Genomic DNA, 14,134 nt, shown 5'->3' on the forward strand with positions numbered 1-14,134 from the left:
TGCTTAAACAGAAGGCTTGTTCAGTTGTATTTTTAATGTCATCTAATAGTTGGCTTCTCTATGCAGAATGCATATATTCATAATTCACATAATAACATGTGCATGCCCTAACTGAAAGCTTATATAATTTGTTAGCATATGTTTCAGAAGAAATTGTTCCATTTTTTTTCTTTGTATAAGGTCTACATTCCCTTACATCGAGATGGAACTGATGGCCAGGCTACTGTCTATTGGAGTTTGAAGCCCTCTGGCTTTAATTCAAAAGCAGTGACCCTGGACGATATAGGTCCCTTTAATGGCTCTGTTGTGTTTTTATCTGGGCAAAGTGACACAACAATCAACATTACGGTCAAAGCTGATGATACACCGGAAATGAATGAGACGGTAACACTTTCTCTAGACAGGTAATAACCCGTTTAGTTTATGTTTATCTAGTAACATGTATATGTTATATGTTCAAGGTCTCTGAAATAATTTTTTAATTATTTCCTCCATATAAAGTAAAAAGAAAAAACTGAGTGGATAACATTTTGCTCCTCTTCTGACGTTTTGTTTTTTGTTGATGGTAACTATGAGTGTTATGACATAGTGAACTTTTACCCTGCTATTCATTATGAGGAAACATTACAGGGAATATTTATGAAAGGTATCAGATACATCACAAGCATAGGTAATATGTTGCTATATTAAAAAAGTAGGCAGCAACAAATCTAAAATGTTGGGTTAAGCAAACAGCTCTGTTGGCTTCATTTTCAACAGGGTAGAGGATTAGAGCTTTATTTTGAGTGAGTAAAAAGAAAGCGTTAATCTTTATATAATGAAATTCTCTTTTAGCATAGAATGTGAACGCTAAATAGTATTTATATTTTTAGAGAATCAAAAGTACAAATTTAAGAGGTATTCTTCTGTAATAATGAGAATTTACTTAATATTTCTCAGTGGATAATTGGTATTAGGAAAATATTACAGTCTCCTAAAGAGAATTTTTTTAAGCAATTCAAAAAATCTCCAAAAATGAAAAAGAATACTGTATTTAACTGATGTCAGTTAATTAAAAAAAATCAAGATCAATCTTATGTACTGTAATTCCCTATATTAAAGTTGATACATATTAGAGGGGGTTAGTGTGATTGGAGGGCTTTGTAAAATTCATATTTTATAAACAAAATTCACAGATAAATTTAATTGGCATTATCTTATATTACATGAATCAGGAGTGAAATAGTAATCATTATTTTATGGAAGCCCTGATCCTCTATATTTTACCATTAGGTTTTCCTTTGTAGGTATTTTGCATAAACATATTCCATAAACCTGATTAGTAGCTTTTCTTTATTTTTATGTTGAGGAAAAATAAGAATGTATGGAATAAATTTACAGAATGTCTGCTATGCATTTTGTTTTCATAACCGTTTTATGTGTACTTTTTTACGTGAAAAGTAACAAAACAACAACAAAGTGAACAAACAAAAAAGCAAAAACCAAATGCAACACTCACACTGTCCAAATGACTTATGTTTTAAATACGTATTTCACATTAAATCTTATGGAAAGGTGTTTCAAATGACTCAAGAAAATCAGTGAAAAATAATGTAAATGAAAACTGAAAATGATTTTTTCACTTAATTCTTTTTCTCTTAGTTAGGTTTGAGTACTTCTTAAATCAATAGACAGTCTTCAAAAATAAACTGAAAGAAAATGAACAGCAGTTATAAACCAGACATATAGCAGTTCATAGAAATTGTTAATGAGTTTCCACTTTGGCCAAATGTTTAAAGAATGATTTAAATTTCATCTCTGAAAGTTTATAGTGACTATAATTCCATCAAAATAGTCAATTTTAACTTTATAATATAAACCTTTAATTAAATATAATTTTTATGTGTTTATTTCTCTGTCTCCCATTGGCAAAAACAATACACAAGAAGTACAAATCATGGAGTAGAGAATTTCAGGAATTATTAGTTCCTCTCTTTTCAAATACAGGAAATTATTTCAATTTTATATTAAAATGTTTTAATTCAATTAGCAACTAGTGCTTACTTGTATTAGTTGTGCGTGAACAAGAATGAGCAAAGTACCTTTGAGTGTTCTAAGACATATTTAATTAAATAAATATGAGAATAAAATCTTTGATTGGAAATAATATATTTTACCAAAACCTCCATCTCACTTTTGCAAATTTTTAACAAAACTAAAATGAAAGAATGAATGGTAGTATTATTATGATATAATAGTGCAACAAAAATAATTAACACTTTATTGTGGTACATTATACACTTTCTCTAAAGTCAAATTCAAATACAAGTTCTCTGTAGTACAGATAAAAGTTGCTCTGGAGTTAAACAGCTTATGATGCTTTCAATATCTTATCAGGTAAAAAATATTTTACTGTTTAGTTTTCCCCAAATCAGAAAAAGAAATTATTTTTCCAATTTATTTCAGAAAACTTTTTGTATATGTGGTGTATAACCCCATTTTTACAATGTTATTTGACTTTAAAAATGAAGCCCTTGTGTTGTACATGTTGACATGTGTTTTTTGAGGCTGTTTGAAAATGCAATACATTGTATATTTGAAAGTGTTTAGATTTCCTGATACTAAGTTCTTTGTAAGTAATAGTTGTCAAAATTAAAAGACAAACTGCTGTCTTATGGCTTCTTGAATATATTTCTATGCAAATGGGAAAGGTATGTATTTCTTTGCTTATAGAGTTTTAATTTTTTCAAAGAACAGTTGGCTTTAGATCTGAGGACAAAGATTTTTGTTTTTTTAAAAACCTCATTAAAGCTACTAAGTAATTATAAGTCAGGCTGAATGAGATTTGCTCAGCTGCTGCGGTCTGTGAGCATGCACAGTGCTTGGCAGGCCTCCGCGCCTTGGAGCAGGCCTGGAAAGGAATGTCTTCAATGGGTGTTGACATGCTGGCTGGCCATGGGGTCATCCTTCCCAAGTGGGAACTGCTGAACCTCTTGCTAGCATTTGTCAATAGCAAAGAAACCAATGTGCAGAATTCCCATAAAGTGTACATTACTGGCTCATGGGGGAAAAATGAAAGGCTTTCTTGAGCTTTATTTTTACTCTGTCATTCAAATTCCTAGCAGTATTAGTGAGATTTTGGCAAATGGTGTCTCTGTCTCCTTTTTCGTCCGTCCCATACTTCTTTCTGTGTTGACAGGGTAGAAACCAAAAGGTTTGTCGTGTTTTTTGGGTAAGTGAAAAAATAATGACTGGTTTTTTTTTTTTTTTGTTTTTTGTTTTTGGTTTTGGTTTTTCAACCTTTTGCTTTTCCAGCCATTGTTTTGGACAAGGCTGTGGTTCTGCGTGGTTCTGCATGACCACAGGTCTTGAGAAATTTTGCTTGATGCCTGTGCATGTTTTGTGTGTAGTTTCATTTTCTAATGGTAAGAGGAGCGTGTATGAAATATGGGCAGATTTGTTATGAAAATCATATGACTGCATTAACAATATAACAAATAGCTGTCCTATTATTTGGACTGTCTCTTCTGTGGCCATGAGTATGCTAGGTGTTGGTTGTCTGATATCCAAAAGCTAGAGAAGGATGTTAATTCTGATTCTCTTTTACGTAGGAAGTGAGCTGTCTTTTCTACATATTAATTGTGGCTTCATTGTAATTTTGAGGTCTGATCATGAGTACTTTTTGGTTTAGCAGACAGTGACATTTGGGAAGGTTTAGAGCAGATTGCAGGATTGAGAATTCTCAGAGTATGCTGGCTTTTAAACCCCCAGAGCCCTGCCTCCCAGTCCCTTTGATCATTCTAATTACACATTGAGCATAAAAACCAGAAATGAAAAAAATAATCTGGTTTTAAATATGTTCTTTTGAGAGATGTATTGGAATTGTTTACCAAGTCATACATCTCAGTTCCATTCTATTCCATATTTTTTGGTGTATGTCCTATATTTTCTTATATAATAACAAAAAATTATGAGGCTAAAATTGAAGTGAATAGAACCATATGAAAGGTCACAAAATATTTCTAAAATCTAATCATAATTTCATTTATTTTTTATCTGTGTGGTTTGCTTTAGTCCATGCAGTTACCCAACTTTTATTTAGTTAGTATAATCTAATGTCATGAGTTATTTAAAAAAAAAATTCAAGTGTATGTAAAGTCAAAACAATTTTATTTAAATATATTTTCTAACTACATGTTACAAATTAAATTTTTCTAAAACTGTGAACAAATTTCTAGATTTGGTACTTTATAAAAATATATTTATTGCCTTTGATTACTGTATTTTTGGTGTACTTAGGCAACATGCGATTTCAGTCAAATATGAAAGATATAAAGAATTCAGAAATAGAAATTCTTCCATAAATGTTATGAGTAAAACTATTTTGATCCTAAGTGATTTTAATACACTTAAATTCAGTTTAACTCCTAGTAACATTCATATTCATTTTCTGAAAGTGTTGTAAATATTATAAGTAAGGCTACAAAATTGAGAAGTAAGATTATAGGTGGCGGATGCCTTTTTCTCCCCTTTGCCTTTTACAGGGTCAGTGTGGAAAATCAAGTGCTAAAATCTGGATATACTAGCCGTGACCTAATTATTTTGGAAAATGATGATCCTGGGGGAGTTTTTGAATTTTCTCCTACATCTAGAGGACCCTATGTTATAAAAGTAAGTATTAGAGAAACTTCCATCTATTCTGTACTCACAACTCGAGGAGAACAGTCTTGATGGATTTGAACTTTTGTGGATTTTCATTTTTTTTAAGGAAGGGGAATCTGTAGAGCTCCATATCACCCGATCCAGGGGAGCTCTGGTTAAGCAGTTTCTACACTACCGAGTAGAGCCGAGAGATAGCAATGAATTCTACGGAAACACAGGGGTGCTAGAATTTAAACCTGGGGAACGAGAGATCGTAATCACATTGTTATCAAGATTGGATGGGATACCGGAGGTACAGGATTTTTTTTTCTTGTGCTTTTGTGGAAAGCTGATAGTATCTAGTACATTATGAGTGTAGATATTTTGAACATTGACAAGGAGATAGAGGAATGGAAGTGAGCAAGAAAAGATTGAGAAGTATTTATGTTTGGAAAAGAAAAGAAAAACAAGTTTAAAAAGCAAAAGAAGATTCATTCAACTTTGAATTGCATGTTTGTCCTACATAAAGAAATACCAAATGATCTGAAACTTTCAGTGATCGGTTTTCATAAGTTTACTTATGTTAAGCCTTATTGTATGTAACCTGTTTGAACGTGTAGTGATATGGGTTTGAAGTGTTTCTGTAAAATCACATTTTTAAAGGAAATAAAGTTAAGTTTTGTATTAATGGAACCACATATTGTTCCAGCATGTTTGCACACCAGTGTGTATGTAGCTTTGAAATTAATTTTATTTTATTTACATGTGCTAGTTTAAATGACTAGATCATCAGTGATATGTCCAAGTCTTCTTACTGTTTCAGTATAGTCTCATGGCTTCTCTTTTCTCTTTTTGGATAATATGTACTTTTATATCTGATGTCTCCCTTACCCGACAGGAGAATGTTAAACAATTGTTTTAGAAATAATATTAGCTCTTTTGTTTTCTCAGTGAGTGGTATGTTTCTGAAAAAAAGGTAGTAGTAGTATTCCTGATTATCTGTATTTTATTTGCTTTGAAGATTTGAACTTTATATCTTTCCTAATTTGACATGTTCACTTTAGTTGGATGAACACTACTGGGTGGTCCTCAGCAGCCATGGTGAACGGGAAAGCAAGTTGGGAAGTGCCACGGTTGTCAACATAACGATTCTAAAAAACGACGATCCTCATGGGATTATAGAGTTTGTTTCTGATGATCTAATTGTTATGATCAATGAAAGTAAAGGAGACGATACCTATAGTGGTAATTTGATCTGCTTCTCATATTCTAGTATTGTTTACTAAAGAGGAAATTAACCACTTTTTATTTTATTTCTTTAGCAAATAGTTATTTTTACTTGTCCATCTGCCTTAAAATTACATGTGGTGCAGACATTGGTGTTTTTAAAAATGACGTTTAGGATTCCTATTTTTATTTCTTACCTTAGCATTGTAATGATAATGATGTAATGATAATGATGGTCTCAGTTATATTTTGATTTCAGTTAACCACATGTGGTAGAATCTGAACGATAGGATTCAAATAGGAGAGACTTTAAAACTGAGAATTAGTGCTTGGGAGCTAAGTGCAGTGGCATTAAATAAGAAGGAGCTTATTTTTAGAGCAGCGTCTGTGTAGGTGAAAAAATTACTTTTGAGTGTACAGCTTCCTCTAGCAGCTTTAGCAAATATCCTTTTAGAACTTTATGATAGGTGAACCTGATTAATCACCATTTTGTTCCCTGTGGTGAATGACTTTTAAATCCCTGAACTGTGGTAAATAAGATCAAGTCCATTTATTGTACAAATTTTATACCTGCAGAAAGAAAACTAGGTTACCACATTTAGATACATACTTTGAACCCATGTAAGCAAATGATTGGCTTCTATTAAAAAGAGGTCTTATATTTACTTTTGTTTTTTAAGCAGTTTCTTTACTTATTTTATAATTGTTCAATATATATTCATGTATATTATACACCTTTGTATTTCACAGCTGTTTATGATGTAGTAAGAAATCGAGGCATCTTTGGTGTTGTTAGTGTATCATGGGTGGTTTGTCCAGACTTTACACAAGATGTGTTTCCTGTCCAAGGGACTATTTTCTTTGGAGATCAGGAATTTTCGAAAAATATCACCATTTATTCCCTCCCAGATGAGGTAAATGTTGCATATATTAACTCTCTTTATGTGTTGTCATTGCTTAATAATTAGTTTTTATTTAATAATTAATCATCTGGCAATACATCTTGTCATGAAGATATGTCAAAAAGAATGCAGGCATGATAATGTCTGAATAGACACCAAAAGAGAAATACTTTTTGTTTCCCTGAAGGCATTTTTAACTCTTAGAACTCACGGTTGCCAGTAACATGCACAGGTGTCGAGGTTAGGTTGAGGTTAAATGTGCCGCTTGTGCTTTGGGCCTTTGAAGACAAGGGTGTACCATCTATTAAGTATGCTCTTGGTGCATTCTCAGAATCGGAACAAAGGACCAGATGGATCATGGACCCAGAGTGGTGCTCATGTTATTGGTAGTGAAGAGAAAGAACTTAGTAACAATGGGAGTGGACTTTTCTGAACTGAGCTGTGCTTTAAACAGTCACGAAGCCTGTTTACTTTCCCTCAGGCTTGTTCCTTGAGAGAAAGACTTCCAACATGCTTCCATTTTAGGATGCAGAGAACACTAGCTTGCATGGATGAAATGAAAGAGAAAGGGTGTTCACCTATGGATTTATATAGACTCAGAGATGGTAGGGAATCTCATCTTGGTAGGACATGGGAATGAGGTCTTTATGGGTGAAGCTTCAGTAAGGTTTGTGAGAGGCCTTTGAGAGCTACCCACACTCTTGTTACTATTATGACCTCTGTTCTAAATGCATCCAAAAGTTATTTTTCTGGCTTTTTTTTTTTTTGGTAAACGACACATATCTTCTTATAGAAATAATGTGAGCTGTGTAGTATTTATATTTTTAGCATATATAAAACAAAATAACTGGATTTCTGTTAAATTTTATGAGTTAGAATAAAATGGCTGTTTGGATGAAATGCATATTAAAATGTTTTTTTGGGTCTGAATCCTACTTGAATCATTAGGGTGCTTCTGCCTCAAATGGCAGTGAATGTTAGTACTGCCATAATAGAGTCATTTTTTAAAAGATAAAACATAATTTAGGACTGTAGTATAGAATTGTTTGTGCAAATCACCTGACTTATAACATGTATAACATTTCCCACAAGATTCCAGAGGAAATGGAGGAATTCACCATTACTCTACTTAATGCCACTGGAGGAGCTAAAATAGGAAATAGAACTACTGCAACTCTGAGGATTAGAAGAAATGATGACCCCATTTATTTTGCAGGTGGTATTTCTGTCTTTTTTGAGTGACTTTACATCTTTTTAAACAGTAGATAGGTATGTTTTCAGTAACGTTTTTAACTGAACATTTTCAATAAAACACAACTGATGCTTATTTAAATATGATTTCTTGATTTGTTTGAATGATCATTATTTAATCTGTTTGATATTTTAAGAAATGTTTTTAAAGGTTGTCGGAAGGAAAAAGAAATAAAACAAGTACTGTTTTTACTAGCTTTGTTCTCCCTCTGCCTTCAGATTCCAAGGTATTTCTTTTGCCTTTGTGCTGTAAAGAGCACTTCACGAAACTTCTTCCAGTACACAATGTAGCCAGTTCAGGGTCTGGGTATTATTTGCCTAATGGATGCTCACTTACTGTAATAACTAATCTTTATTGGATCTGTAAATTAAGGATTCCCTATTTTTTGCATTTTAATTTTCTTTAGAAGTCTCTTTGGGGACTCTAGACAGTTTTTAGTTTTCATTGTAATTTTAATTCCAGCATAGGTAACGTACAGTGTGATATTACTTTCAGGTATACAATATAGTAATTCAAAACTTCGATACAACACCCCATGCTCATTGTGACAAGGGCACTCCTTAATCCCCATCACCTATTTTATCCCCAATCCCTACCTTCCCACTCTGCCTCCTGGAACCATTGGTTTGTTCTCTGCAGTTGACCTTTTTTAGTTTGATTTGTGAGCTTAATTGGTGTCTAATTCTTAAACCTTTTTTTGCAAGCCATTCAATTTATAACTGCAGGAATCTTTTAAAGCTCTTGAATTTTATTGATTACTATTCTTAACATTCAGATAACATGTACATAATGAATTAGTCCTGTGTTCAGCCTTCTGCTAATTGCTGTGGCAAAAATAGAACATAAGATAGCTGGGCTTATTCTCAAGGAACTTACAATCTGAATTTGGATATGAGGTATATGAAACAGTAGGCAGAGGATTCAGCATGTAATTTACTGACAGCTTGAGAGTTGAAGACCATGAATTCTGTAGGAATGAAGACAAGGGGAAGGTTACTAACCTAGAAGTAATCAGAAGAGGCTTCATGTAGGACTTGGCAATAGAGTTGAATCTTTAAGCAAAGATACAATGGAGGACAGTTCTTGTTTGGGCAGGGAGAAACAAAGTGATTTGAAGATATGTAGATGGGATCAGAAAAGCTCACATGTTCCTTCTTTTCTTCATAAATATTTCAGAACCTCGTGTGGTGAGAGTTCAGGAAGGTGAGACTGCTAACTTTACCGTTCTCAGAAATGGATCTGTGGATGTTGCCTGCACTGTCCAATATGCTACCATGGATGGGAAGGCTACCGCAAGAGAGGGAGACTTTGTTCCTGTTGAAAAGGGAGAAGCGCTCGTTTTTGCGGTTGGAAATAGGAAGCAGAGGATATCTGTCTTCATTAATGAAGATGATATCCCAGAAACAGATGAGTCTTTTTATATAATCCTCTTTAATTCAACAGGTAAATAAATTATATTTTTATGGCGGATCTGTTGTTTCAGTACCTTTATCAAGATGACATTAAGTACGTAACTGTCATCTATGACTATTCAAGAGCAGAATTGTTTCTTTTATTGCTTTTTTGAGGGAAAGAATGAAGAATATACGCGTTGAATCTTCATGTGCCTGGTATACTCTGTGGCATTATTTTTAATTTTTTTCACAATGTGGCACATGTATAAAATTGTGATACTATGTAAGGAATAGAAATCTTCTAGTTAAAGCTACCCTCAGCCTTGTTTAGTAACCCAAGGGCTTAGGGAATCAGTATCTGTAACCCCTTGCCATTCTAGCATGGTGTTGGACATACTGGCCAGGAAGCTGCAGTCTGTAGATGGCTGAATACAACTGGCTGTTTGATAATTCTCTGAAGGTATAGCCATGATGAATGATACTTTGCAAGAAGGAAAAGATAGGCTCTTTCTTCTTCTCTATACCATAAATGAAGCAGGATGTTTGGACCCCACTGTTTGGGTCCTGATATCACCTTTAGTCAATTGGTGAGGCTATAGCTTGTTTCTACATTTATTCTTTTAAGTGTACAAAGAGCTAGTTTTTTATGAATCTTTTGAGAATAAGTTGAAGATAGGATACTCCATCACCCCTGAATACATTAGTGCATTTTTTCTACAAACAAGGGCACTCTCTTACATAACCACAATATAACCATAATGTAGTATAACCATTAATATAACATCAACGTAGTCATTGCCTCAGACCCCATTCAGATTTCTCCAGTTGTCCCAATAATGTCCTTTCTAGCAAAATGATCCTTTCATAAATCATGCATTGATTTTAGTTGTCCTGTCTCTTTAATCTCTTCAATTTGGAATAGTTCTCCTCAGTCTTTCCTTGACTTTTATGACCGTTATAATATAGAAATTACAGGCTAGTTATTTTGTAGATCATCGCCCATTTTGGGTTTGTTTGATATTTCCCCATTACTAGTTTCAGGTTTTACATCGTTAACAGGAATTTCATGGAAGTTATACTGTGTTCTTAACCATCTCTTCAGTTGACACATGATTTTGTTTTTTGTCCCTTGATGGCAGTGTTTACTTTGACCATAATTTAGGTGGTGACTGCCAGGCTTCTCTACTGTACTTTTTTCTTTGTAATTAATAAATATTTTTGTGGGGAACACACTTTAGTAAATATCCTGTAACTCACCAAACTTTCATTTTTTTTCACTGATCTATATATCAGTATTGACTCATGATTTTATTTTAATACAGTGGGTTATATTTCACTGTCATTATTTGTTTTGGTGGTCAGATTTTCCCAGATCTGGCTAATGGTAGCCTATTTGAGATGACTTTTTTGTCTTTTTGACATGTTCCATATTATTCTGTGAGCATTTTCTTACTTCCTGGCACAGCAAGCTGTTATAAACTCATCTTATACTTTTCCTGTGACAACCCTGAAATTCGTCATTTCTCCAAGAAGCCTGGTTTCTTTCAGTGAAGGATGTTTTTTAGAAACCAGAATCTGGGCATTAGGTGGGCATATTTGTTCTCAGCGTATGTTCCTCCTCGGCCCTGTTTGTGTACAGAAATTAGGCATGTATTTATGTATCTGTTTCTATATACATACACATGCACTTGTCTATCTGTAATTCTGTATCCAACTATGTGAAAACCATTAGTTCATACCAATATTTCTATTTCTATTTCAGTGATTTGTTATAAGCTTCCAGGTTTCTTTCCTTCCGTATTTGTCCCTTCTTTCTCTGATACTGTTAAATTTAGAAGCTGTTATCATTAATATATTTACTTATTTGATTAATTCCCTCTGTAACCACTTTTCCCCATTGCTTCTTTTATCCTCCTTACACAAGGAGGTTACCTTTCTTACCCCTCTAGGGTTCTAGCTTCCTATGTTAGGCCAATTCCCTGTGTGGATGCCTTCCCACTCCACTCAGGTTCCAACATCTAACACCAAGGTTTTCTTCTGTGGAGATGGCCTCCGGTCACTGTTGTGCCATAACCGTCTGCCCTTACTGTGAATACCTGCCTTGTGCTTTACCTTGTGTCTTTTGGACTGAAATACTCAGAAAGAAGAAAAGGAAAAGAAAGAGATCACTTTTTGTTTATGCTGTGTTTCTCTGTCATTTTCCCTATCTTTATCTCTCTTCAGTTGTGTCTCTCTTCCTGTTTCCCTTCTTGTTTTCCACACAGCTTAATAAGAAAATCAAAAAAGTAAAAATGAAAAATTCTTATCTTATGAGGAAAAAATTAACTTTGTAGAGTAATGTCCACAAAATAAATTTTACAGTTACAGAAAACCCCCACAATTATTAATCAGGTATTATGTAGACCAGAAACATTTTGATTAATTGTCCTAAAATTTAAATGAAAGAAATTGCTATAGATAAAAATAATCTTGGTGATGTAAAAGTGAAAAAGTTTTGCTGTCGTGATGAAGAAATGACATGGTCTTAATAGTTTGCTGTAGAAATAAGTTCTTAATTCCATTTATTAATTCGGTGTCATTTTGTGGAAAATTATTGTATCCCCAAAATCTTTGGGGTCAAAATGTCACTGGGGTTTAACTATTGTCAGGAACAAAATGTCACTATGATTATGGTGGATCAAAATAGCTAAACCTCTTTTTAATTTTTTATTCTTTTTTAAGTTTAGAGAGAGCACACATGCACACATAAGTGGGGGAAGGGCAGAGGGAGGGATGGGGGAGTGGGAGAGAGAGAGAGAGAGAGTGAGAGAGAGAGAGAGAGGGAGATTCTTAAGCAGGCTCCATGCTTAGCACAGAGCCCAACATGGGGCTCGATACCATAACCCTCAGATCATGAGCTAAGCCAGAGTCAAGAGTCAGATGCTCAACCGACTGAGCCATCCAGGTGCCCCAAAACATCCAAACCTCTTACATAGAGAATGTAACATGACTATGCAAGGAAATGACTGTGTTTATTTTGTAAAATGTATCATTGGGGAAATATATTTTGATATTTGGAGAGAGAACAAGTAAGAGGAAGCGGTGTCACTGGATGACTGGCCTGAGGTATACTGCCACTGCATTTGTTTTCAATATTTTCCCAGATGTCATGGCATCTGAGGACGTAGTGACTTTAGCTATGAAGACTTGGATGACATAATTTGTGCTTTTACATCTCCTCTTAGTTCTTTCTCTTCCACTCTTCTCTCCTCTTTTATGATGTCAACACATCGAGCCCTGAAGGGATCAACGGTAGGAGGGCTGGATGGGTAGCATCTCTAACAGGACCTAGTGTTGGCAATGGATATTTGTCCCTGATAGTTACTGTTCACAGTATATAGCCCGAGATTGAATTATTGAATCAAAGGATGTGGCCATGCTCAGAGCCCTTGTTAAATACTGTCAGTTCTCCCTGTGGAGGGACGGAATGAGTTTTTAGTACCACGTGTGATATGTTGTATGACAAATGCACATGGCATCAGTATCCTGCCAAAATTAGATTTTATTATTTTTGTTTTTCCTAGATTTTTATGATTCGATATTTTGAGGTATTTGTCCAAGGAGCTCACAGTAGAATTGTATGTGTGTGTGGGTGTGTGTACTAAATTAATGCTATGATTGTTATGATACACTGACAAAGTGGGAAGTGCTGTAGGAACATGGTGGAAGTTCTCTTACCTTAACTTTGGAATTCAAGGAAGAATTCCTGGAAGATGTGTCGCTTGAGCCGGGTCCTGAGGAGTAATAAGTGTAAAGATAAGGAGGATTTTGCTTGCTTTGGGAATAGCAGGAACAGAAAAGAGCTTTAGATCTCTGGGAAATAATGAGAATGTTATTGGCAATAACAGTGCTGACACACTTTGGATGGAATTGGAGTAGAGGAATCAAGTTCAACACCATAAAGATTGCTTTGTTCAGGAAGCAAACTGCTTCCTGAAAACAGAGACTTACAGGGAAATACACGGGGCGCCTGGGTGGTTCGTTCAGTTGAGTGTCTGACTTCGGCTCAGGTCATGATCTCACAGTTTGTGAGTTTGAACCCTGCATTGGCTTTGCTCCTGTCAGTGTGGAGCTTGCTTCGGATCCTGTGTCGTTCCCCCTCCCACCCCTCCCCCACCGCCCCGAGGCTTCATTCTCTGTCTCTCCCAAAAATAAATATTAAAAAAATAAATATAAATAAATGGAAATGCCCAAGGGATGCCTTGGGTGGCTCATTCTGAGCATCTGACTCCTGATTTTAGCTCAGGTCATGATCCCAGGTCGTGGGATTGAGCCCTCATCGGCTCCTCACTGAGCAAGGAGCCTGCTTAAGATTCTCTTCCTCTCTCTCCACCCCCCTCCACCCTGCTCCTTTCCCCTGTTAATGCACTCTCTCTAAAATAAAAAATTTTTAATATTAAAAAGGGAAATGTTCAGACCATTCTAATTAATATGAGCAGGAATATATTTTTTTAATGTTTACTTATTTTTGAGACAGAGAGAGCATGAATGAGGGAGGGTGAGAGAGAGAGGGAGACACAGAATCTGAAGCAGGCTCCAAGCTCCGAGCTGTCAGCACAGAGCCTGACGTGGGGCTCGAACTCACAGACCATGAGATCATGACCTGAGCCGAAGTCGGAAGCTCAACCGACTGAGCCACCCAGGTGCCCCTGAACAGGAATATTTTTATGTTATGGGGTAATCCTCACACTTTTTATGAA

At 35.0% G+C, this 14,134-nt stretch overlaps 1 protein-coding gene across 1 annotated transcript in view; it reads left to right on the forward strand.

Moving 5' to 3' along the window:
• The window catches only part of ADGRV1 (adhesion G protein-coupled receptor V1), a 568,614-nt gene that overhangs the window by 60,281 nt on the left and 494,199 nt on the right, over window positions 1-14,134 (forward strand). The window contains 7 exon segments of the mRNA XM_045497872.1: window positions 181-404; window positions 4,524-4,650; window positions 4,748-4,933; window positions 5,685-5,865; window positions 6,598-6,761; window positions 7,842-7,965; window positions 9,178-9,444. Of these exon segments, the coding sequence (XP_045353828.1) occupies window positions 181-404; window positions 4,524-4,650; window positions 4,748-4,933; window positions 5,685-5,865; window positions 6,598-6,761; window positions 7,842-7,965; window positions 9,178-9,444 (1,273 nt within the window).

Source organism: Leopardus geoffroyi, chromosome A1 (genome assembly GCF_018350155.1).
Source record: "Leopardus geoffroyi isolate Oge1 chromosome A1, O.geoffroyi_Oge1_pat1.0, whole genome shotgun sequence".
NCBI lineage: Eukaryota > Metazoa > Chordata > Mammalia > Carnivora > Felidae > Leopardus > Leopardus geoffroyi.